This window comes from Oxyura jamaicensis, chromosome 12 (genome assembly GCF_011077185.1).
Source record: "Oxyura jamaicensis isolate SHBP4307 breed ruddy duck chromosome 12, BPBGC_Ojam_1.0, whole genome shotgun sequence".
NCBI classification, from domain to species: domain Eukaryota; kingdom Metazoa; phylum Chordata; class Aves; order Anseriformes; family Anatidae; genus Oxyura; species Oxyura jamaicensis.
This window is the reverse complement of record NC_048904.1, coordinates 12,566,586-12,586,837: the sequence shown is the minus strand read 5'-3', so window position 1 is coordinate 12,586,837 and position 20,252 is coordinate 12,566,586. Positions and strand designations below refer to the sequence as shown.

The window sequence follows — 20,252 nt, the reverse complement described above, 5'->3', positions numbered from 1 at the left end:
CCGGGGCTCTCTGCGCCGCGGCACCGGGCGGCGGCGGAGGCAGAGCCGGGCCGCGCCGCCCCCCGTGCGCCATTGGCCGCGCCGCCCGCCCGCGGCTTGCCGGGACTTGCAGTCCCGCCGCACCGGCACCGGCACCGGGGCGCGCCCGGGGCATCGGGCAAGGGGGCGTCCCGGGTGGCGAGGGCGCGCCGGGGGCGGAAAGCGCGCAGGGAGCGGACCGGGGACATAAGGCGCTGAGGGCACGGGGAATACCGGGCAGTAAAGGCACTCCGGGGCCGTGGGGAGCTCCGGGACACACCGGGCACTAAGTTCGCAGTGGGGGCAAGGGGAACACCGGGCAGGAAAGGCACACCCGGGCTGTAGGGCACACCCGGGGACACGGGGCACTGCAGGGGCACCGGGGCCGTAGGGCACACCACAGGACACCAGGCACCACAGGCACAGCGGGGCCGTAGGGCACGCCGGGCCATACGGAGCACCAGTTGACAGCAAAGGGCAGCAAGGCACACCAAGTGTCTGCAGACACAGCAGGGCGCGCTGAGAGCCACGAGGCAGGGAGGGACATCAGGTGACACCAGGGAGCACCAGGGGACACGAGGCACAGCGGACACCCGGGGCTGTAAGGAGCACAGGGGAGCAGCAGGTGCCGCAGCACCCCGGGGGACACGGGGCAGCACGGTGACGGTCCCCGGGGCCACGTAGCAGGCAGCGGAGGCGAGCGGAGTTCAGCGTGTTTAATGAGAGCAGGACAAGCCCCGACCCCCGCCCGCCCCCCCTCCTCCCCGGTGCCCGGCCCGGCCCGCACCCCCCGGTGACGCCCTAGTCGACTTCTTCCATGCTGCTGTAGGAGGGGGCCGGGCGCTCGGCGGGGCTGGCGAAGCGCTCGGGGAGGCCTTCCGCGGCCAGCGCCGGGGCTCCTTCGGGGGCCAGGCCGGATCCGAACGGCACCGGGGTCAGTCCCTGCAAGCAGAAGGCGGCTGTGAGTTGGGGAGCGGGGCGCTGCCTGCCCCTCTCCTCCCGCCTCGCTCCCAGCAAAGGCCCCGCAGAGCGGCTCCCGGGCCATGAAGCGGGGCAGGGTGGAAGGCACCGAGCCCGGAGCAGCCCCGGAGACCTGCCCAAGCGAGGAGAGCCAGGCTGCAGCACGCTCGGCCCTGCCCCTGCACTGCTGCCTCGCCCTGTCCGGCACCACTGCCCCCGGGCTGCCGCGGTGTGGGCCGGGCGGAGCAGCGGCACGGCACGGGGCCAGCAGCGGCGAGCCACGGGGTGGGTGCCGGCCCCTGCCTGGGGCTGACGCACAGTGCAGGGCTTCAGGGGGTCTCCAGAGCCGGGACCCCCACCCGGGGGCAGGCAGGTGCAGGCAGCAGGCCCTGAGCCCCGGGCTCCAGCCCCAGGAGGAGCAGAGGTCACCCCAGAGGCAGCGGGCGCTGACTCAGCCCCACGAGGCCAACGCCGTGGGCGCGCGGGGGAAGCCACGGGCCCCGGGGCAGCAGACAATGAGGCGACTGTTCCAGGACAAGCAGCTCCTGAGGGCAGCGCTCACCGCGCCAGGACCCGTGCGTGGGGAGCTGCAGGAGGGGCGTGGGACTGAGGAGGGGGGAGCCATGGGGGCCCCGCAGCCCGGCTCAAGCCCCCCCCTCCCCTGTGAGGAAGGGGCCCCAGGCAGAAGCCCGGGAGAACTGTGCTCCCGCTGAGCATCCTTCCTGAGACAGCCAAGGGCACCGCCGCCAGGACAGCATCGGAGACGGAAAAGGAAGTCACAGGGCTCTGAAGTCACCTCTCAAACCCAAACACACCCGAGCACCGCTCAGCCAAGGGCAACACGTCTCAATGTCAGACACCGCCGGCGCTGCAGCCCTTGTCCCAGCCCCGCGGGACAGCGCGCTGCCGGCCCCGCCGGGTGCCCAGCGCCCTGCACGTGCCGCCGCTGCTGCCCCACGGCCAGGGCCCCAGGGCAGGGGCAGGCAGAGCTGTGCCCGGAGCCTGCTGCACCCAGCACAGCCTGGGGCAGGGCTCCTGCAGTGGCTGGGGCCACGGGGCCAGCGCCGGGGGCTGGAGAGGGACAGCAGCACAGGGAGGGCACCGGCACCTGCTGGGGTGCTGGAGCAGGCTGCGGTACACAGCCCCTGCCTGGAGCCGGGCTGCCATGACACAGGAGAGGGGTGCCACATCTCTTTGGAAAACCTGCCTTTATTAACACCCCCCGCAGCACGCAGGAGAGCGACGCTGCCAGCACAGCCGCGAGACGCCGCCCTCCTGCAGCCTGGGTCCTACCTGCTCGCCCCGACCCCACGCCTCTCCCACACCACAGGCCCCTCAGAACTGAGGTGCTGCCCCCGGCCCCTCGTCGGGCCGTGCACGCAGCAGAGACCTGCCCTCCCCTAGACGCAGGCAGGTGCAGCCCCCGCAGGTCCATGCTTGCCACGGGTGCCTGAGTGCAGTCTGCCAGGCTCCCCTAGGGCTGCCTGGGTGCTGCTGAGCTCTCTCCGGTTGAGCAGGGAAGTACGTAAGCCCTTGGTGACAAGCCCATCCAGCCCCAGCACAAGGGACAACTGTGGCCCGGGGGACACATCTCGTGCCAGCTCTGGAGAACACGAGGCTCCTGAAGCAGCACAGCAGCACGCGCAGCTGGACCAGCAACCGTGTCAGGGCATCCTGTCCTCGCAGCAGCCTCGGGGCAGGGCACTGCTTGTTCCCAGGAGATGAGCGCAGACAGGCGACGTTCCCCAGGGCAGCGGCACTGTCCCTTCCTGAGCGGCACGTACCCGTGGGGCCAGCCCTGCTCCGAGCAGGCAGCCAGGGCGAGGGAGGGCTGAGGGGATCCTGGTTCCGGGCTGTGCCTTGGCATGGCTGCAGGCCAGCCGGGCGGCCGTGCCAGCTGGCACGGGAGATGCCAGGGCAGACAGGCAGGAGCCGACGGCCCCACGCTTCCCTCGGCGAGGCCCGATCGTGCCTTCAGCGGGCGAGTCCTTCCCGGAGGGCTCTGTCCTGCCGCCTGACGTCTTCGTCGCACGGCATCCTGGCACGGCGCGTGCCCCGGCAGCCCTGCTCCTGCAGCTGGCTACGTGCCCGTGCCTATCTCCAGCGGGTCTGGTAAATGAGCGGGTAGAACACGTTGAGGAAGAGAGCCACGATTGCGGCCGTGGTGGCCAGGACGAAGTATCTGACGCAGCCTTCGTCTGGGTGCTGGGGGGTGCCCGGACTCCTCTTCTGGCCACGGGGCCTCCAGGAGTTTCTTGCAGGCCTTTGGGGAGCCTCGAGCTGCAGCTCTTGTTCTTCAGCCTCCAGTTCCTGCCAGATCAGAGAAGCCTGCGATGTGGAAACCTGCGTCAGCACTTGGAGAACACAACGGGCAACACCCCTCGCCATCCCCCGGGGCAGGCGGCTGCCTGCGAGCCCAGTCCCGTGCCCCACCAGCCCGCCTCCCCATGCAGCGCGGTCGCGCCCGGCCCTGCGCTCCTCGGGGCTGCCGGTGCTCGCGGCGCAGCCGGGCTCCGCTGGGCGCAGGCGGTGCGGCGGGGGGCTGCCGGGCGGCGTCTTCGCAGGGCCGCAGGGGAGCCGGCAGCTGGATCCCGGTGGAGTTGGAGCTCTGCTATTGGTGGATCCAGGCAGGCAGCAGCCAATCAGAGGCCGGTGGCGGTGATCCCAACGGGATTGTTCAGATGGCGGCCAAGGGGGACGCAGCTCGGGGCAGGAGCAGGAGGCGCGGCAGCAGCACAACCAGTCCCAGCTCTCCTTCGGTGGGTGGGGATCCCTCGAGAGCCAATCGCAGCCCAGCTTCCCAGGTGATTCCTGCAGGCAGCCAATCGCAGCCCAGCCCTTCCTTGAGCCGGTGATCACGCGGGCAGCCAATCAGGACGCAGGTCTCTGAGGGCACTCGGGAGGGTGCGGGTGGTCCCAGGGGGCTGGGGACCCGCTCAGCTCCAGCAGGATCCAACGCACGCCAGCACCGCACAGGATCCGGCGCTGCCAGCGCCCCGACGGTCCCAGGGGGATCCGATGAGCCGTGGGGCTGCGGGGCACACGGTGATCCCCGGCACCGCGGGGGCCTCCCAGCCTCCCACGGCCGGTGCAGGATGCGTGGAGCAGCCTTGCCGTGACCCAGGCCACCCGCAGCGTGTGGGGCAGCTCCGGGACACACACAGCCCCCAGGACAGGAGCAGCTCCGGGCCTGGCTGGGAAGGAAGAGCCGGGCCACCCAACCCACAGCTCGTGTCAGCAGCCCGGGCTGGTCAAGAAGGCCCCCAGGGGCGCACGCGTTCAGCTGTGCCACAGCCAAGCATTGTCCTCAGCCCCCGGGGGGGCAGCACAGTGGGAAGGGCTGCAGCGACCCAGGGGAGCCTGGCAGGCAGGCAACGCGCTGCACCCCCAGCCCGGGCCTTTGTTTTTTTGACATTTCGGCAGAGAACAGTCCAAGCAGTCCCCATTGGTATGTGCTGGAAGTGCCCACCCCTCCCAGCCCGTCCCGCAGCACAGCTCGCTCCGGCAGGTTTCTCGTCAGCACCTTGCGGAGGCTTGCAGGCCTCTGGCTTGGTGCTGGCATTCGCCTTTTCTGCACCCAGCGTGGCCCTGGGCTGGGTCCCAGCAGAAAGCGTCCCCCACCCTGCCCCGAGGAGGCTGTGCTTCCTGGAGCAGCCAGCTCCTGATCCGCTGCTCTCAGTCCTTCCCGGCACAGAGCCCTGCAGGCACGGCTCCCTCCTGCCTCCGATGCCCCAGCGCAGCTCTGTGCCCTCCCACCAGCACCCCCAGCCCGGGGGCTGGAACCACCAGGGACTCTCCCACCATCCCTTAGGGATGCGCCCGTCCCAAGATCACGGCCGCAACAGGACAGGCGGGACCCCGAAGCCCAGCTGGCACAAGCTCTTCAGTCTCAAAGAGAGGCAGGCACCAAACCACGACCGCGCCAGGCTCCGCGGGGCCCTGCAGGCGGGCGCATGCACGTTTCAAGGCTCTGCGGCTCCATCGGCGCTGGGAGGGACGCGAGCTCTCACCTGACTGGCGGCAGCCTCGGCAGAGGGGGTGCGCTCGGCTCGGTGGTCGGGGGGGTGGCCTGGCAGGGGTCTCTCCACAGGAGAGTTCCTCCGTCGGTAGAAGAGGACGTAGGCGTATCTGGTTACCACCTGGCTCTCGTCCACGGTGGTGACTGTGCTGTCGTCGAAGAGCCGCCAGCCTGAGAGGAGAGAAGGGTTAAGCGAGGAGACCGTCCCCGGCTGCAGGAGAAGGGGGGCGGCGAGGGCAGCTGATCCTCACCCACGTCGCTGCGCTGGCTGTTCTTGTCGTTGGGCAGGCGGGCGTACGCCGTGTAGTGCCCGCCGATCATGCCTCCGTAGTGGTTGATCACGGCATACAGGTCATACACGGGCAGCTGCTGCTCGCCCTTCCGGCCGATGCAGAACTTGCTCAGGTCCAGGCTCCTAGGGAGGGACGCGGGGACGGTCAGGGAGAGGCCGGGCGGCGGGGCAGCAGGCTCAGTGCCATCCCCGACGCCTCGCCCCCCCCCCGAGCTCTCACCGGACGGGGAAGTCCACCATGTCGTTGATCTTGTCCCGCCAAATAAAGCTGCGGAAGGAGAAGCGCTTGAGCTGGATGATGAGGACGTTGGGCAGGCGCCACAGCATCAGCTGCTTGGAGGCCTCGCGGTGCTGCTTGCACTTGGGGCAGTACCTGGGGGAAGCACGTGCTTGTTACCGACGTGGGGAGAGCCTTGGGAGTTTGAGCCCAGCGCCACGCGTGGATCTGGGGGGAGCAGTGAGGGACATCTCCGCCTCCCCTGCCAGGGGCAGGCCAGCACAGCCCCGCGGAGCGCTGGCGTGGCTCCCTGCTGGCTCCTGGCCTCCCTCCCCAGCACGCAGCCCAGCATTCCTGGCTGCCAGGAGAAAGGGCGTGCAGGAGCGGGCAGCTCCTGGGAAACCCCCGCTGCTGCCTGGGCCCCTGCAGGCTGGAACCTGCTGCGCCGCCTTCCTCACCACGCTTCCTCCGGGGCCAGGACTTCGGGCTTGGTGAAGAGGTTGAGGCACTGCTCCAGGGTGAAGTGGCCAGCCCGCGCTGCTTCGCTGGCTGAGCCCGGGTCTTCCACGCACTCCAGCTCCTTGGACTCCACCAGCACAAACTCCTTGAGGCGCTCGTTGTTCTTCCACACCAGGGCAAGGGAGCAGTCGTCTGTCAGCTCCAGGGGGGCGTCACCTGCCAGGGGGTGCACACCTCACACGCCTGCCCCCCTGGCCAGCCCACGCCACCTTGCCTGGACTAGCAGCAATCCTGCCCAGCCCGGCTCGATAGAACAAACACGCAGCAGGGCCGGGAGGGCACAAGTGTCCCCGCCAGGTGCCCCCACTGCCTAAGCCAGGTTCCCCAGCCCAGGGTGGCAGTGCCCCACAGCCAGTGAGAGAACCACTCTCAGCAGTGTCTACGTGACCAGCAGCTCTCCAGACTGGTGACCCAGGCACAGAGATCACTCTGTGGGTACAGGGGTTGAGGGGAACGGCTCTTTGCTGAGGGGAACAGCTCTGTTTGCTCAGGGGAACAGGAACATTGTGCCTGAGAAGAGCTTCCAGGGAGCAGGCAGCAGCTCCTGTGCCAGATGCAGCTTTTGTTGTCCTGGGACCAACAGCTCTCTGGCCCAGGAGCCTCTCGCACCCTGGCCAGGACAATCCAGCACCGCTCCGCCAGAGGCCACGAGGGATGAAATCAGATCTCCCCGGGGCTCCGGGCTCACCTTTATCTTCCAGCTTGTACTCTTTGTTGGCGGCATCGATCTTGTTGATGTAGAACTGCGTGGCTCGGGCGCTCAGCGAGTCAGGAGTGTGCTGGTACCCGGGGATGGCAGCTGCGGACAGGCAGGGACAGATCTTCGGTGGCACTGCCTGCCTGCCCTGCGTAGGGGCCAAGAATTCGCAGTGCCCCCACCCCCACCTCACATGCTACGGCCTTGCAGGGACACAACCACGTGCCCAGTGTCCTTGACTATTTTTAGCAGGCGCCTGCCCCTGGCAAGCGGCGCTCCTCTGCCTGCCTGCCTTGCCCCTTCTCCGCACATTGCTGCCATCCTGAGACGAGTGTCTGGAAACGTGACAGCCGGGCGGCCGAGCGCGAGAGGCTGCTCCCGTGCAGCTGAGTCAGAGCGAGGCGCTCACAGCCCCGAGGGGCTCAGCCTCCCACGGGACTCTGGCAGCCCCTGCCTCCCCGCCCCTCCCACAGCAGCCCAGCCTCCTTCTAAGTCAGGTCTTTGCTCTGCCGCACGGGCCCTGCCAGGGCAAGGCAGAGCGTGGGCTGGCAGGCATTTCAGGTGGGGCAGCGCTGCCAAAACACGGCTCCCACGGCCTTCAGCATGTCTGCAGGGGTCTCTGGACCAAGCCCCACGGAGAAAACAGACGGGGCGACCTCCCACCACAGTAGGAAGGAGAATTGCTCTCTGCCTTGTCTGGGCTGCTGGCACTGCAGCACCTCTTACCTTCGGGTTTGAGGGCTCTCTCATAGGACGGCTCCTTCTCGCAGCAGCTGTCGCCCTGCGACTCCACGTGCTCGGAGAAGCCAGAATCCAAGCTCAGCAGGGAACTCCTGGCTGCCAGGACCTTGCTGCGGACGGTGCTGCTGTCACCCAGCTCTGGATGCAGCTCGGGCACGGCCGGCGAGAGCGGGGGCTCCTGCAGGAGGCCGGACGCCCTGTCCCCGTCCCCCAGCTCGGGGGCAGAGGTGGCGGCTGTGCAGCTGCTCTTGGCCAGGGGCTCCAGCTTGTCGGGGAGCAGCGGCTGCAGCCCCTGCTCTGGCGACATCCGTCCCAGCTGGAAGGGAGGCTGGAACACGCTGACCGAGTACCTGGGCAAGGAGGGGACGGTCACAGCAGGCCAGGCACGGGGCTGGGGACAGGCAGAAGCACCCCCCTTCCCCGCCCCCCTCACCTTGCGTAGCCCTCCAGCAGCTGGGCCAGGCGGGCGTAGGTGAGGCGGGACTCCGGCACGCTGATGAGGAAGGGGAAACCGATGTTCTCAGGGCGGCACAAAGCCTTGTGGTCTGGCCAGTGTGTCTTCTGGCATGCCCTGTAACACACAGCTCCAGTGAGCCCGGCGTCTGCAGCCAGCCCAGCAGGAGCTCGGCAGGGCTGGAGGGGTGCACCTGGGGTGAGGGGAGCGCTCAGAGCCAGACTGGCTCCGTCCCAAAGCCGGGCCCATCCCACCTCCTCCCCGTGGGTTGAGCTCTCCTGTCAGAGCAGGAGACCCTCCCTCCCTCCCCGCCAGGCGCCAAGCCAACTCACACGTTGCAGTAACCGACTCGATAGCACCTCGTGCAGCGCCTGAGCTTCTCTTCCTCTGACAGCTGCTTCTTCTGGCAGGCCGCACACTTGGCGACGGGGACACTGGGTACCTGCGGACGCTGCAGGAGAAAGAACCCGTTGGGCATGGGAGGGCACCTGGGCAGGGTCAGTTCAGCCTCCCCGAGTGCCTCCCAGCAGTCCTCATCTCCCCCCTGCTTACCTGCTGGACCTGCAGCTCCACCACGCGCTCCTTGGCCAGCTCTGGGGACAGCACCTCGAAGCAGAGCAGCAGGTCCGTGGGGGAGACCGTGTCGAGCGAGTGGGACGGCAGGAACATGCGGTGAAAGCGATTCTTGATCACCTGCCAGGAAAGCAGTGGAACGGGGCCATGTGAGGGCTGCCTCGTGCTCAGAGCGCTGCCCTGCTCTTCCTCTCCTGGGGAAGCCACAGACCTGAGCCCCCCATGAACGGTGGGGACAGCAGCACCACGGGGATTCTGTGCTCTGCTCACCACCCCCCCAGGGTGGCACCGCTTGCCCCACTGCTGTGGCCCAGCCCGGCTGAGCAGGGATCTGCCTGGCAGCACCCAGCACATGACGCTGCCAGCCGTGGACAAAATCCCCCCCGTGGAAAAGGAGCTGCTGATGGCAACGTTTTCTCTGGGTGACCCAGGGGCACCCACAAGAACAGCCCACGGCTTGCTGGCCAGTTGGAGCCCTCTCACCTCTGCCAGGCGCAGGTTCTCTGGTTTCACACGCACGCTGTGGGCCACCGAGTCAAGCACCTCCATGGCACTGGAGTTCTCCTTGCTGATACTCACGAGGAACTGCCACAAAGAAAGTGCCCCGTTAGTAACGCCGCACCAAGGCACGCGGGCCTTGGCTTAGCACGAGGCTCAGCCCGCTGGCACGGGACCTGTGGCACCTCCAAGAGCCCTCTCAGGCTACCTCCCCAGGGCAGTCAGGGTCCTTTACCTTGATAGGTTTCTTGTGCGGCTCCTTCGCAAAGTAGTAGACGGTCAGCACCTTCTGCTTCTGTGGGAGGGGCACGGGGAGGTACAGGAAGGGGTCGAAAGTGATGGACACCTGCAGGCACGAAAGCACGCTCAGTACTGGGAACTGCTCGTGGCTGAGATCAGCAGGGCAGCAGTCCCAGCAGGCCTGAGATCTGGCCCTGCCCCGTGACTTGTGCTCTGAGGGTCTATGAGTGCAGGCTGGAGCCTGAGGTACAGCCAGGACAGAGGCAGGGCCTCCAGAGCTGCCCTACCTTGGAACAGACTGGGCACACCAGCTTGGATTTGTACTGGCCCTGGAAGAGGTCCACAATGAAGGAGTCATTCCTCATCTTGTGTCGCTGCCAAGCCTCCTCAGCTACCACCTGCAGGGAGAAAGGGCTCAGCACTGCCCTAAACCACAGGGGACAGGGCTGCTGTGCAGCACCCAGCGCTCCCAGGGGCTTTGGGGAAGGACACCTTTACCTCATCGGGCCTCCCATCCGAGTCAACGGTCTCTGTGTAGGGCTTGTTCTGGATGCGGTTGAGATCCTCGTGCAGGCCATCGAGCAGGAAGGCCATGAACTCCTGAGCATCGTGCTGGGCGTAGCCAGTGAACTGGCTGGCCTTGCTGGCCACGATCGCCTGGGGGAACACAGCCATCAGCCCACAGGCAGCCCTGCTCGCCCCACGCACAAATCCTGCCTGCACCCACCCAGCTCGCAGAGAAGAGCACCCGGCAGCTCCTGTGGAGCTTTGGTGCCTACCTTCAGTTTAGAGGGCTGGAAGGCATGGTGCGTGCCCTTCCACAGCGCTCGCAGCAGCATGGCAAAGCCGATGGCCAGGCGGCCCCCTGTCCCCAGCGGGTTGTTGTAGTTGATTTCCGACTCGAAGGACCGATCTGTAAGAGATGGAGGAGAGCGAGGGTGGCTGCGCTGTCCACGGGGCTGGGCTCCGCTGGGCTCCAGGCGTGTGCTCACCGTGGAAGTAGTCGCGCAGCTCGCGGGTGTTGGACAGCGACTGGATGACGCTGTTCATGAAGCAGGTGTTGCCCAGGTTCACCAGCCCCGTGAAGCCGGGCAGGCACACCTTCTTCTTCTCGTCCTCGTCCTCTTCGTCCTCCACGCTCTCGGTGCTCACGGGGCTGTGCGTCATCGGGGGCACCATGCAGGTCGGCTTGGGCTGTCAAAGCAGAGCTGGGTGTGAGGGTGCCGTGCGCCAGGGATCTTTGGGAACACCGCTGGAATCTGACTAACCAAGGCACCCCTCAGACAGGGCTGGTCTGGAGTCACACACCATCGCCCACCAGGATTGGGACAGCCAGGACAGCTGCTGTCCCCAATTCTGTCAGCTCTGACAGGAGCACTGCCACCACCTCCCCCAGAACAGTTTGCTGGACCCCAGAGCAGCACCGAGGAGGTTGGGCTCCAACAAGAGAGAAGAGTGGTCCCCCACTTCCCCCCAGCCAGGTCAAACGTGGCACAGCTCCACTCACCGATGGGATGTGAGGCTCTTGCTTCACTGCCACGTGTTCTGGGGCTGTACGGGCTGCCACACCGTCCAGACCCCCATCCTCGACGCGTGGCTTCTCTTTGTCGCTGGCTCGGGCCTCCTCTTTGCTGGACAGGGGGTGCTGGTTACTGCCCGGGGGTGTCTTATCCAGAGGGGTAGGGCCTGTAGGCATGGCAACCTTTGCACCACCCACTGCACCTTAAAAAGGGGGAAGGGTGGGCCTGTGGTTAGCAGCACCGCGGGCTGCCCATGGCAGGGCTGAGCTGCTCAGCCCGTGCTCACACACGCAGGCTCTCGCCCACCCCTCTTCCCAGTGAGGGAGGGGAGCAGCAGTGCCCTTCCCCAGCACTTGGCCCTCCCACCCCGCTCCCACTCATCCCTCTCGCTCCCCACAACCCCGTGCCGGAGGACCCGGTGCCATACAGGCACTGCTGGCAGCGAGGAAGGCACCAAGACAAGGAGAAGGCAGGGTGCAGACCTCGTGTGGCCGGAGCCTCCAGCCCGCCCCAGCGCTGGCTCTGGCGTTTCTTCAAGCAGACATCAATGCGAGACACCGTGAAGTTGTACGTGCACTGGTCCGGCTCAATGAGGTTCCTGCAAGACAGGCAGCATGTCAGGAGTTCCCCAGACACCCCGGCAGCCTCAGAGATGCTAAGAAGCCTCTGTTGGGGTTGACACTAGTCAGGAGGCTGTCGCCCTACCCAAGGGGGCCTCCACGAAGCAGGGCAGACAGCCCCGAGCCCAGGCTCACAGCACGCAGAGGGCCCCCTTCCCAACAGATCCGTTCTGCCCGGCTCCCCATGCCCGCTCTAGCAGGACACCCCACCAAAGCGCACACCGGCTGGTCTGGCTCTGCCCATGAGAGCTCCAGATCAGGCTGTGGGAAGACTGCAGGCAAGGGAGCACTGGGATTTCCTTCTCTGCAACCATCCCAGGTTTAGGAGCACCTGGTGCAGCACGGTGTGAGAAACGCAGAACGTGGCTGCGAGCCCAGGGGTAGAAGTGAGCGTGTCCTGCACAGACCGGCCAGCTGGGACCGGTTCCTGCTCCAGCTCTCAGCTCCCTCACCCCAGTGCAGGCTGGAAAACTGGAACCATACCTGAGCTTCACCTGCCACCGGAACACTGTGTGAGGCCCACAACCAGGGTGGAGGCGAAGGAAGTTTACATCGCTGCAAAGAAATCAGAAGTGAGAGAGAAGAGGTGAACAAACAGAGCGGCCTGGCTGCAGCCAGGAGCTCTGCATCAGCTTCATGCCATCCCAAGGTGCTCTCGTACCTCGTCTGGAACACCAATGTGAAGTCTTGCTCCCGAAACAAAACCTTGGAAGTCTCCTTGTGAATCTCTTTCACGTAGACGTGCACCACCACCAGGTCATTGCCTTTCTCATACGAGTCATTCTTGACAAAGGTCAGGCTCACAAAAGGCTCTGGCTCTGAGCAAGGAAAGCCGTGGAGAGGAGTTACCTTCCTTGCAAAGCGTGGCCTTTCCAACCAGACCAGCCTAGGGACAGCTGTGGGCTCCAGCCACTCACCATCAGCTGCTGCTTCCAGAGCCACGTCGTCCTTGGACCAGTCCCTCTTCTCACCGTCTCTGCCCAGGGAAGGGGTGGCTGCAGGGATGGCCTTGGAGCTCTCCCCCAGGACGGACGCGCAGTCCCGGCCCCGCGAGGCCTCAGTGGGGCTGCTCGGCTGCAGGACTCTCTTCTCCACACAGGTGGCAACACGGTGGGGGAACACCTCTGTGGTGGCTGCAAGAGGTGGCATCTCCACGGGAACGGTCTCCTTGGCCAAAACCACAGCCTTTCAAGGAAAAAGGAAGCGGTGAAGAAGAGACAACTTCACTCCCACGCTGCCCCAGCCAACCCACAACTCCTCTGCGCAGCCCGCTGCTGTCAGCCAGGCAGGCACAGCCTCACCGTGCCCACACATCCCACCTGCCCCGCTTGGACCCCTCCACAGCCTCAGCGCAGCGATTGCAGGTTCCCCCTGCCTGTGGCAATGTTACCAGGTCCCGGACCGCATTTCTCCCCATCCTCCACCACAGCCAGGCACCCAGCACCACCCAAGGCACCCAGGAGCCCATCTCATCCCGCAGGGACGTGTCTCTACACGAGGGCTGAGGGAGCCCGGATCAGCCAGGTCCTCGGGTACCTTCTCCAGTGGTGGTGCGAGGTCGGCCAGGGCCGTGGGCGCATCGCCCTGGCTGGCTCTGCCGTTGCGACGGCTGCCTGCCCTCCCGCCGTGCCCCTTGCTGGGCTCCACGCTGCCGGTGACTCTGGCATTTGGCTCTTCTTCGGTTGGAGCCACTTTGAGGTAAACTGCCCGCTTGGCGCTGGGGCCACTCTGCGTCCCTGGGCTGGCTGGGCTTTTCCCTCCCAGGGCCTCGCTTCTTCCCTGAGCGCGCTTGGGGTTGGAGGGCTCCCGCCGGGTCCTCGGTGGCTCTGTGCTTTCAGCCCGGGGCTCTTCGGGGGCCAGCTCTGCAGCAGCAGCCTTCTCCTTCCCGTTCTCCCAGCACATGGCTCCTTTGGCCAGCTCTTTGGATCCATCCTTCCTTCTCTTCTGTGAAAAGCAGTGCAGCACAATGGGGCGATGTCCACGCAGCAGCACCTCTCTCGCTCTTTGCCAGCACCTGACCCTCGCTCCCCCTGCCCAGGGCATGCCAGGGGCACAGCACCACCCGCTCCCTGGGACTGGCTTAACACCCCCATGCAGCACAGGGATGCAGGATGTGCCCCAAAGCGCTCCCTGGGCAAGGGCAGCTCAAGAGCAGGGAGCAAAACCCTGACCCAGCTCTGCCAGGCTCCACATAGTCCCCCAGAGGCAGAGCTCCCCCCTCCTCCTTACCAGAAGTGAAGTCCAGGTGTGAAGCGGGATCTTCTTCTGGAGCACAAGCTGCAGGAAGTTGCCCTTCTTGCACTGGACCTTGCTGCAGGAGCCCTCGATCTCCTCATAGAACTGACAGCTCCACTGGCGCCCATCTGCAGTCAAAGAGGGACGGCACCTCAGGCGGCAGTCCACCCAACCCACGGCCCTCTTTCACCTGCCCCAGGGGCCAGAAGAGCGCTTGTCCAGAGCCAGAGAGGCTGCAGGCAGGCTGCCACCACACCCCACGAGCCTTCAGGGTAAAGCCGAGGAAGCTGGCGTTGCTTTGTACATCTGGCTGGCCTCCTTCCCAGAGGGAAGGCCCTGTGTCTCCCTGCCCTCAGGGGCACAGACACTTTTCCAAGGGATACCCAGCGCCGACTCAATCACCCTGTAAGCAGGGGATGGACGCATGCAGCACGGCAGCGGGCACCTGTTCACTTGGCAGAGAGAAGCCGGATCCTGCCCCCCAGCCCTCCACCCTTCTTCTTTTACGCTGCTCTCCTATCAGCCTGGCCAAAGCTGTGCCAGCTGACAGCAGGGCATTGCCTCTGAAGGAAAGGTTTTATGCTTGCCTGGCTCAGCCCCACATCTAGCCCACAGCCACGCCAAGCCCTGCTGGAACAATATTTGCTCTGCTGCCCGTACCTGGCAGTTTGACCACGCAGTCAGTGTCGGTGAAAGCAGCATCCACGTCCTCCACCTTCAGAGCTCCGCTGCCCAAGTTCAGCTTGACAATGATCTCGTCAGCATTTTGCTTCCAGTCCAGCAGCAGCTCTATGAGAGGGAGGGAAGCGTTACCCGCCGCCCCGCGGCACGAGGCCGTGGCGCACACGCCTTGGCAGGGGAGCACGAGCCCGGACGCACGTCTGCTTGAAGGAGGTCAGCACAGAGGACACAGATCATGCCAACAAACCGAGACACTTGGAACCCCGCTCTTATCAGGCCACGAACGAGGGCCTGAGCACGTGTTGCGGCAGGTCAGGTGGATCCCAGCGGGAGCCAGAGAGATCAGAAGGCAGAAGGGCTTGGCCCAGTCACGTGCAGTGCAACGGCTGGGAAGAAGGGGCGGCTCCTGCCAACTACAAAGCGACTGCTGCTTTCCCAGGGAACGAGGAAGCCGCAGAATTACTCTGGGGGATTCAAGTGGACTCTGACCACAACCAGAAATTGCCACTTCCCTTTGCATATGCAAATCGGGCAGCTCAGTTGCAGTCATCAAGGGCACTGCACTCCTGCCAGGTAGGCGCTCTTAACGCGGCTGAAACATGGGTGGGCCAGCCAGCATGGCAGGAGCATCTCGCCCAGGGAAAAAACGGTACAGCAGCATCCCTCCCTGCAGACAGAGCCCCATCAGGTGCCTGCCAGGTGGCATCCTAAAATCTTCAAGGCAAAAAAAGCCAACGTTTCCTTCATTTCCACTTGGTTTAGTTCTACTCTCTGTGTTATGATGGGGTTCTGCTCTGTCTGCCTCAAGGTGAGGACCTGGAGCCAAGGCAAAAACCGTCAGCAGCACCTGATGGGTGCCACGGCCCGGGACCTTTCTGCCCAGAAACCAGCGGGAGGATGCTGGCAACAAGATGTCCCGGGGCTGTGCTCAGGGCCACCGTGACACCCGGGCCAGGAGCCGCCTGGCTATAGCTCACGTGCCCCGGGCCCCTCCTTTGCAGAGGGCCCTTCCCCAGCACACGCGCCCTGCTCTGGGAAGGCTGCACCCTGTTAGGAGGAGCACGGGGCGAGGCAGCACTCGGGTTAGTTCTGCCGACTGCCAGAGCACAGGACAACGACAAGGTGAGAGCTCCGGGTCCCTTGGCAAGGGCGCTCGGTGGCCATGCACTGGCAGCCAGCGCACACCTCCACTTACCCTCCTCCGAGTCCCTCTCCTGGGGGGTCTCAGCCTGCTCGGGCTCAGGGCGAGACACTGGTGGGCAGAGAAGCAGAGCGCAGGTGGGTCTGGCGTTCTGGCACCTCAGAGCACGGGCTGGCACTCTGACACCCCAAAGATCACACAGCACCAAGGCTCTGCCCGGGATTTCCACGCTGCACGTGCTGCTTGTTTCCTTCCTCTGCCCCCTCCCACCTCCCCCGACACCCCGAGCCCTGCCCGCAGCAAGCCAGACCCCACCACGGGTGCTGTGCCCCCCACACGTCTGCAGTGGGAGCAAAACAACCTTGCTGCGCCAGGCAGACAGCGCTGCTTCGAGGCATGTCTGGCCACGGAGCTTGTGGTAACTGGGCTGCGAGCCCTGCCAAGTCTCTGCTGGGCCACAGAGGAGAGGCTCTGCCTTGATCCTACACAGAGAGCCCGGTGTTTGGTTGTGCTCAAACCCTACTTTGCTGTAAGGAGAGAACCTGGCAGCCCAGCTGCACTTTAACATTCCCACTGCTGCGCAACCTGCCAGCGTCCAGGGCTAAAACTTCCTTCCAGCTCAGGCCGGGGAAGCGAGCAGGTCCCAGTTAGGGCCTGACAATCCCTGCTCCCTGCAGCGTTACCTCTGAGAGCCAACAGCATCTCAGGGGCAGCTCCACCCGCACACGGCGATGTGCTGTGACAGGCAAGGGTGTCAACACGCCAGCACCTTGGCCTGAAGCACGCAACCGGTGACAACGGGAGCTCTGGTCTCCGCTCCAGAGCGCCCACAGGGGTGTCGCTGCCCTCCTCGGCAGGCTCCAGAGCAGCAGGAAATCCCCCTTGAGCACTGCAGCTGCTGGTGGAGCCGGCCTGCCCCGGGACCCCGTTACACTGCACAAAGGGGATGGAGGCAGCACAGCCCACGGTGCAGCCGCCGTGAGGGCAGGAGCTTCTCCACGCCAGGGGTGGGTGCCCCGAGAGGAGGCAGCAGCGCTGTGCTCGCAGTGCCCTGGGGTTTCGCCCTGGGGAGCGCAGCCCAGCGTTCCAGCAGCGCTCGGTAAGCGCTCCTTTACCTTGGCCCATAAATCACCGGGTTATTTTGAGGTTGCAGCAGTCAGAACGCAGCGGGCGCAGAATCCCAGCGATTTGCCAGGGCCACAGGGCTGCTGGAGGAGGAACCCGTGCTGCCTCCTGCCCGCAGGCGCTGCCCGCCCAGCACAGCAGCCTGCACCCGGGGCACTTTTTGTCATCGGATACGCGGCGGCTGGGGAGGGAATTGCTGCAGAGCACCCGTTTCTGCGGAGCCACGCCTCGCCTCGACACGGAGGGTGAGGCAACAGCCCCACCCGCAGGCTCTGCACCCGGCGGGTGCTGTCAGCACCCGGGAGCTGCCTGCGGCACCCAGGCTGGGAAGCAGAAGCACGGCCAGCTGCGAGGGCACCTGCAGGCCCCCGTGGTGCTCCCCCCAGCCAAATGCAGCGACTGGAAACAGCCACCGCCGGCCCCAGGCTTAAACTGAGGGCAGGGAGCCGACCTTCCTCACAGCCCTGGGGCTAAGCGGCACCCAAAGAAAGGAGGTTACAGGTCCGGGGAGGACACCGTGCCAAAGAGGATCCCGTCGCAGGGTTACAGGCAGCCACAGGAAGCGATTAGTTAAATCTGCTTATCCCGCGGCAGATGGCTGCAGGATCCCACCCCAGGGGGCCGAGAAACCACGGTGCCGGGGGCTCTCACCTTCCTTGCTCTCCTGGTTGGCTCGATCCTTCTGCTTCTTCTTGTTGGTGGCATCGTCCAAGCCCCGAGACACTCTCCTCTGGCCGGGGGCATTGGTGCTACTGGACATCTTCAGCCGTTTGGAGGACACAAACGGCCCGCCGGGGTCGGTGATGGAGTCTGGGTCAGGGGTGCGACGTTTTCTTCCTGGCCCAGCTATCTTGGCGACTCTCTGTGGTCAAACTCTCTGGCAAGGAACTAGTGGCCTAAAGAGAGGAGAGAACAGGCGTGGCAGGAGGAGCGGACAGAGGAAGCCCAACGACATCAGGACCTGCTCCCTGCCCCGGGCCCTCCGGGGCCGATGCCCTCGCGTGAGCTGCAGGGAAAGCCCCGCTGGGCGCAGGCACCCACCTCACCGCAGCTGCTGCAGCGCTTGCTGCCAAAGCGAGGGCTTGTCAAAGCCCCCAGGACACAACCCACGGCCTTCTGTACGTGGCACGTGTTACAAACCTCGCAAGCAATTGTCACGCTCATGGCTAACTCCAGCAACAGCGCCCAGGGGAGCAGGGGGGCGCAGGGGAGCCCCTGAGCCGCACAAGCCAGTCCCCTGGGTCAGCCGGGACAGCCCGCCCTGCAGCTCAGGGCACGGGGCAGGTCAGCAGCTATTTCGGTCAGACGGTGCCCGCGTGAGAGGCCGGCAACGGGAGAGAGAAACGCCCTAAGAAGGAAGCGGGGGGAGAAGCAGCAGGCCTGGGACGCTCTCTCTCCCGTGCCAGAGCAAAGCAAGCCTCCCTGGCACGGCCCGAGCTCCTCCCTCCACCCACCAGCACGGCGGCACCTTGCATATTCATCTCCCCGCGGGTTTACAGACAGCGCCAGCAGGGCCCGGCTGGAAACAAGACACCCGCGCTCGGCGTGCCTGGCGAGAGGGCCGGGCTTGCCCCCCCCGGCAGGGTCTGCGGGCTGCGGGACCCAGCGCCCGGCCGCTCTATTTCAGGTGTTCAGGACAGAGGAGAGCTGCCGCGGCCTCCTGGAGACGTCCCCGTGGAGACGGAGGCAGCAGAGAGCCGGGAAGGCGTCCCTGAGCCCGACGCACCTCGCTCCAGCCCCGCTGGGCAGCGCCTGGCTCTCCTGCAGCGGGAGCGCCCGTCCCCGCTGTGCCTGCACGGAGCTGACAGCCCCGCTCAGGGGTGTCCCCAGGGAAGCTCATGACAGTGCCATTTGTGTTCCAGAAGCACTCGTGGCAACGAGAGGCCACAGACCTCGAGTCACGGCCACCAGACCCCAGCGTGAAGCGACAGCACGCTCCCGCAGCTGGGGCAGCCCAGCCCCACGGCCGGCTCCGCACCCAAAGCGCTTCTCTTTGGGCTGACCTGTCCCAGCCACCAAGAACCACCAAAACCAACTCCAAACCCCAAGTGCTGGGTGCCCCCTGACCGCCTGGCACAGGCGGCCTCAAACCCCACAGCAGGGAGGCCTGAAACAAGCCGGGAAGGGGATGCTGAGCGAGACCACGCTGCTAGCCCCGAGAGGGGAGGGAGCAGATGTGGGACAGCAGCAGCACCGCCCCCTGAAGGCGCCGGGTCTCGCCGTAAGGCAGCAGCACCAGGTTCTGGCCGCACCAGGGGGGACAGAAGGGACCTGGCAGCTGCAACCGGGCCCTCTGGCAGGGCGCTGCCACCCGCTGCACGCCACCGCCCTGCCCCAGTCCCCGCTAATGTCACTGTGGGTCGGCTACAAAACGATCCCCAGGGTGGTAAACGCTCAGCCGGGCCTGGCCACCGCAGGCGAGCTGTGCTTGCTGCGTTTCTTTTGTTTCTAGGGGGAAAACCTCAGAGGAGCAGGAAACAAGAAGCAGGGCCGGGCCCCGCTGCCTCCAAAGGCACGGCGCGAGGCAGAACGGTGACGGCGAGCCCCGAGCGGGGCCCTGCGGGCTGAGGGGGGCTGGCACGGGGGAGCCGCTCGCCGCTCTGCCCGCTGGGGCTGGCGGCAGCCCGAGGCTGTTGCGGGAGCATCAGCGCTTCATCCAAGCACAAGCACAGCCCGGGTTATTCCCACGGGGCTCTCCCCATCCCAGACACTTTCCCTCTCCCTGGGATCAGCAGGCACGCATCACCGGGGCTCAGCACCCCGGTGCCCCAGGCGCGGGGCTCCCGGCGGTGCTGTCAGCGGGAGGTGAGCACCGAGGGGGAACCCGCCGTGCTGCCGGCCGGGCGCACCCTCACGGCGCATCGCTGCACGCGGGGACCACCCCCCCCCCCGGGCTCTCCCCGCTCCGCCCCGCACCTTTTGTGCCGGCACCGCGCGGCTGCGGCCCAGGGACCCCCCCAGTGCCCCGCGGGGCCCCGAGCGCGGAACCGGGGCCGCCTCCCCCCCTCGGCCCCGGTAACGGCTCGGGACACGCCCGCCGGCACGCCGCGCCCCCGGGGGTTCTGGCGGCGCAAGGCACGGCCTCCCCCGGCCCCCCCAGTCCCTCCCGGTCCCCCCCGCCCGCAGCCCCCCGGTGCTCGCGGCCTGCCCCGGCCGCGCCTCACCGAGCCGGCACCCGGCGGCCGCGGGGCTGAGGGGGGAGGCTGGCGGCGGGGAGAGGCGGCGCTGCCCGCCCCGCCCCCCCGTCCCCTCCCCCTCCCCCTCCCCCACCCCGGGCCCGCCCCCCCCCCCCCCCCCCTCGTGCCGTGGGATGGGGACGGGGACGGGGACGGGTTCACCGAAGTTCCGAGCGGGCCCGCTCCGGAGACAGGCCCGAGCCCGTGACGCACTTCCGGAAGCCGGCGGGCGGCCCCACGTGACGAGGGAGCGCAGGGGAAGGGATGGCGGCGGGGTCACGTGACGGGAGCCCCGGAGGCCTGCCGCCGGTTCAGCCCCTTGCCCCCGCCCCGCGGCGCCATGGCGACGGCGCCCGCCGTGACGTCATCGCGGCGCTGCCGGGGGGATCCGCCCACAAGGGCGGGGCCCAGCCCGGGGCGTTGCCATGGCAACGGGGCGGCCTGTTGCGGCCTGGGCCTGCTGAGCCCAGTGCCACCAGTCCTCCCTGTCCCCTAATGCCACCTGCCATGTCCCCCAGTGCCACCAG

General features: G+C 66.5%; 1 protein-coding gene across 10 annotated transcripts in view; it reads right to left on the bottom strand.

Moving 5' to 3' along the window:
* Positions 1-720: 720 nt before the first annotated feature.
* Positions 721-20,252, bottom strand: part of USP19 (ubiquitin specific peptidase 19) — a 26,829-nt gene continuing 7,297 nt past the window's right edge. The window contains exons 1-26 of one of the 10 annotated variants that reach the window (XM_035337944.1): positions 17,201-18,271; positions 15,479-15,535; positions 14,263-14,391; positions 13,597-13,730; positions 12,904-13,311; positions 12,285-12,552; positions 12,029-12,185; positions 11,851-11,922; positions 11,230-11,345; positions 10,735-10,949; positions 10,220-10,421; positions 10,007-10,140; positions 9,726-9,884; positions 9,515-9,625; positions 9,223-9,333; positions 8,973-9,074; positions 8,469-8,609; positions 8,249-8,367; positions 7,896-8,033; positions 7,448-7,812; positions 6,713-6,823; positions 5,964-6,180; positions 5,509-5,661; positions 5,248-5,411; positions 4,989-5,167; positions 721-960 (exon numbers count right to left, since the gene is read on the bottom strand). In XM_035337944.1, coding sequence (XP_035193835.1) covers positions 820-960; positions 4,989-5,167; positions 5,248-5,411; positions 5,509-5,661; positions 5,964-6,180; positions 6,713-6,823; positions 7,448-7,812; positions 7,896-8,033; positions 8,249-8,367; positions 8,469-8,609; positions 8,973-9,074; positions 9,223-9,333; positions 9,515-9,625; positions 9,726-9,884; positions 10,007-10,140; positions 10,220-10,421; positions 10,735-10,949; positions 11,230-11,345; positions 11,851-11,922; positions 12,029-12,185; positions 12,285-12,552; positions 12,904-13,311; positions 13,597-13,730; positions 14,263-14,391; positions 15,479-15,535; positions 17,201-17,309 — 4,212 coding nt within the window. In that variant the 5' untranslated portion in view covers positions 17,310-18,271 and the 3' untranslated portion in view covers positions 721-819. Of the gene's footprint in view, positions 961-2,167; positions 3,307-4,988; positions 5,168-5,247; positions 5,412-5,508; positions 5,662-5,963; positions 6,181-6,712; positions 6,824-7,447; positions 7,813-7,895; positions 8,034-8,248; positions 8,368-8,468; positions 8,610-8,972; positions 9,075-9,222; positions 9,334-9,514; positions 9,626-9,725; positions 9,885-10,006; positions 10,141-10,219; positions 10,422-10,734; positions 10,950-11,229; positions 11,346-11,850; positions 11,923-12,028; positions 12,186-12,284; positions 12,553-12,903; positions 13,312-13,596; positions 13,731-14,262; positions 14,392-15,478; positions 15,536-17,200; positions 18,272-20,252 lie in introns of those variants that run through there. The other 9 variants (XM_035337946.1, XM_035337947.1, XM_035337936.1 and 6 more) reach the window with 9 other exon arrangements.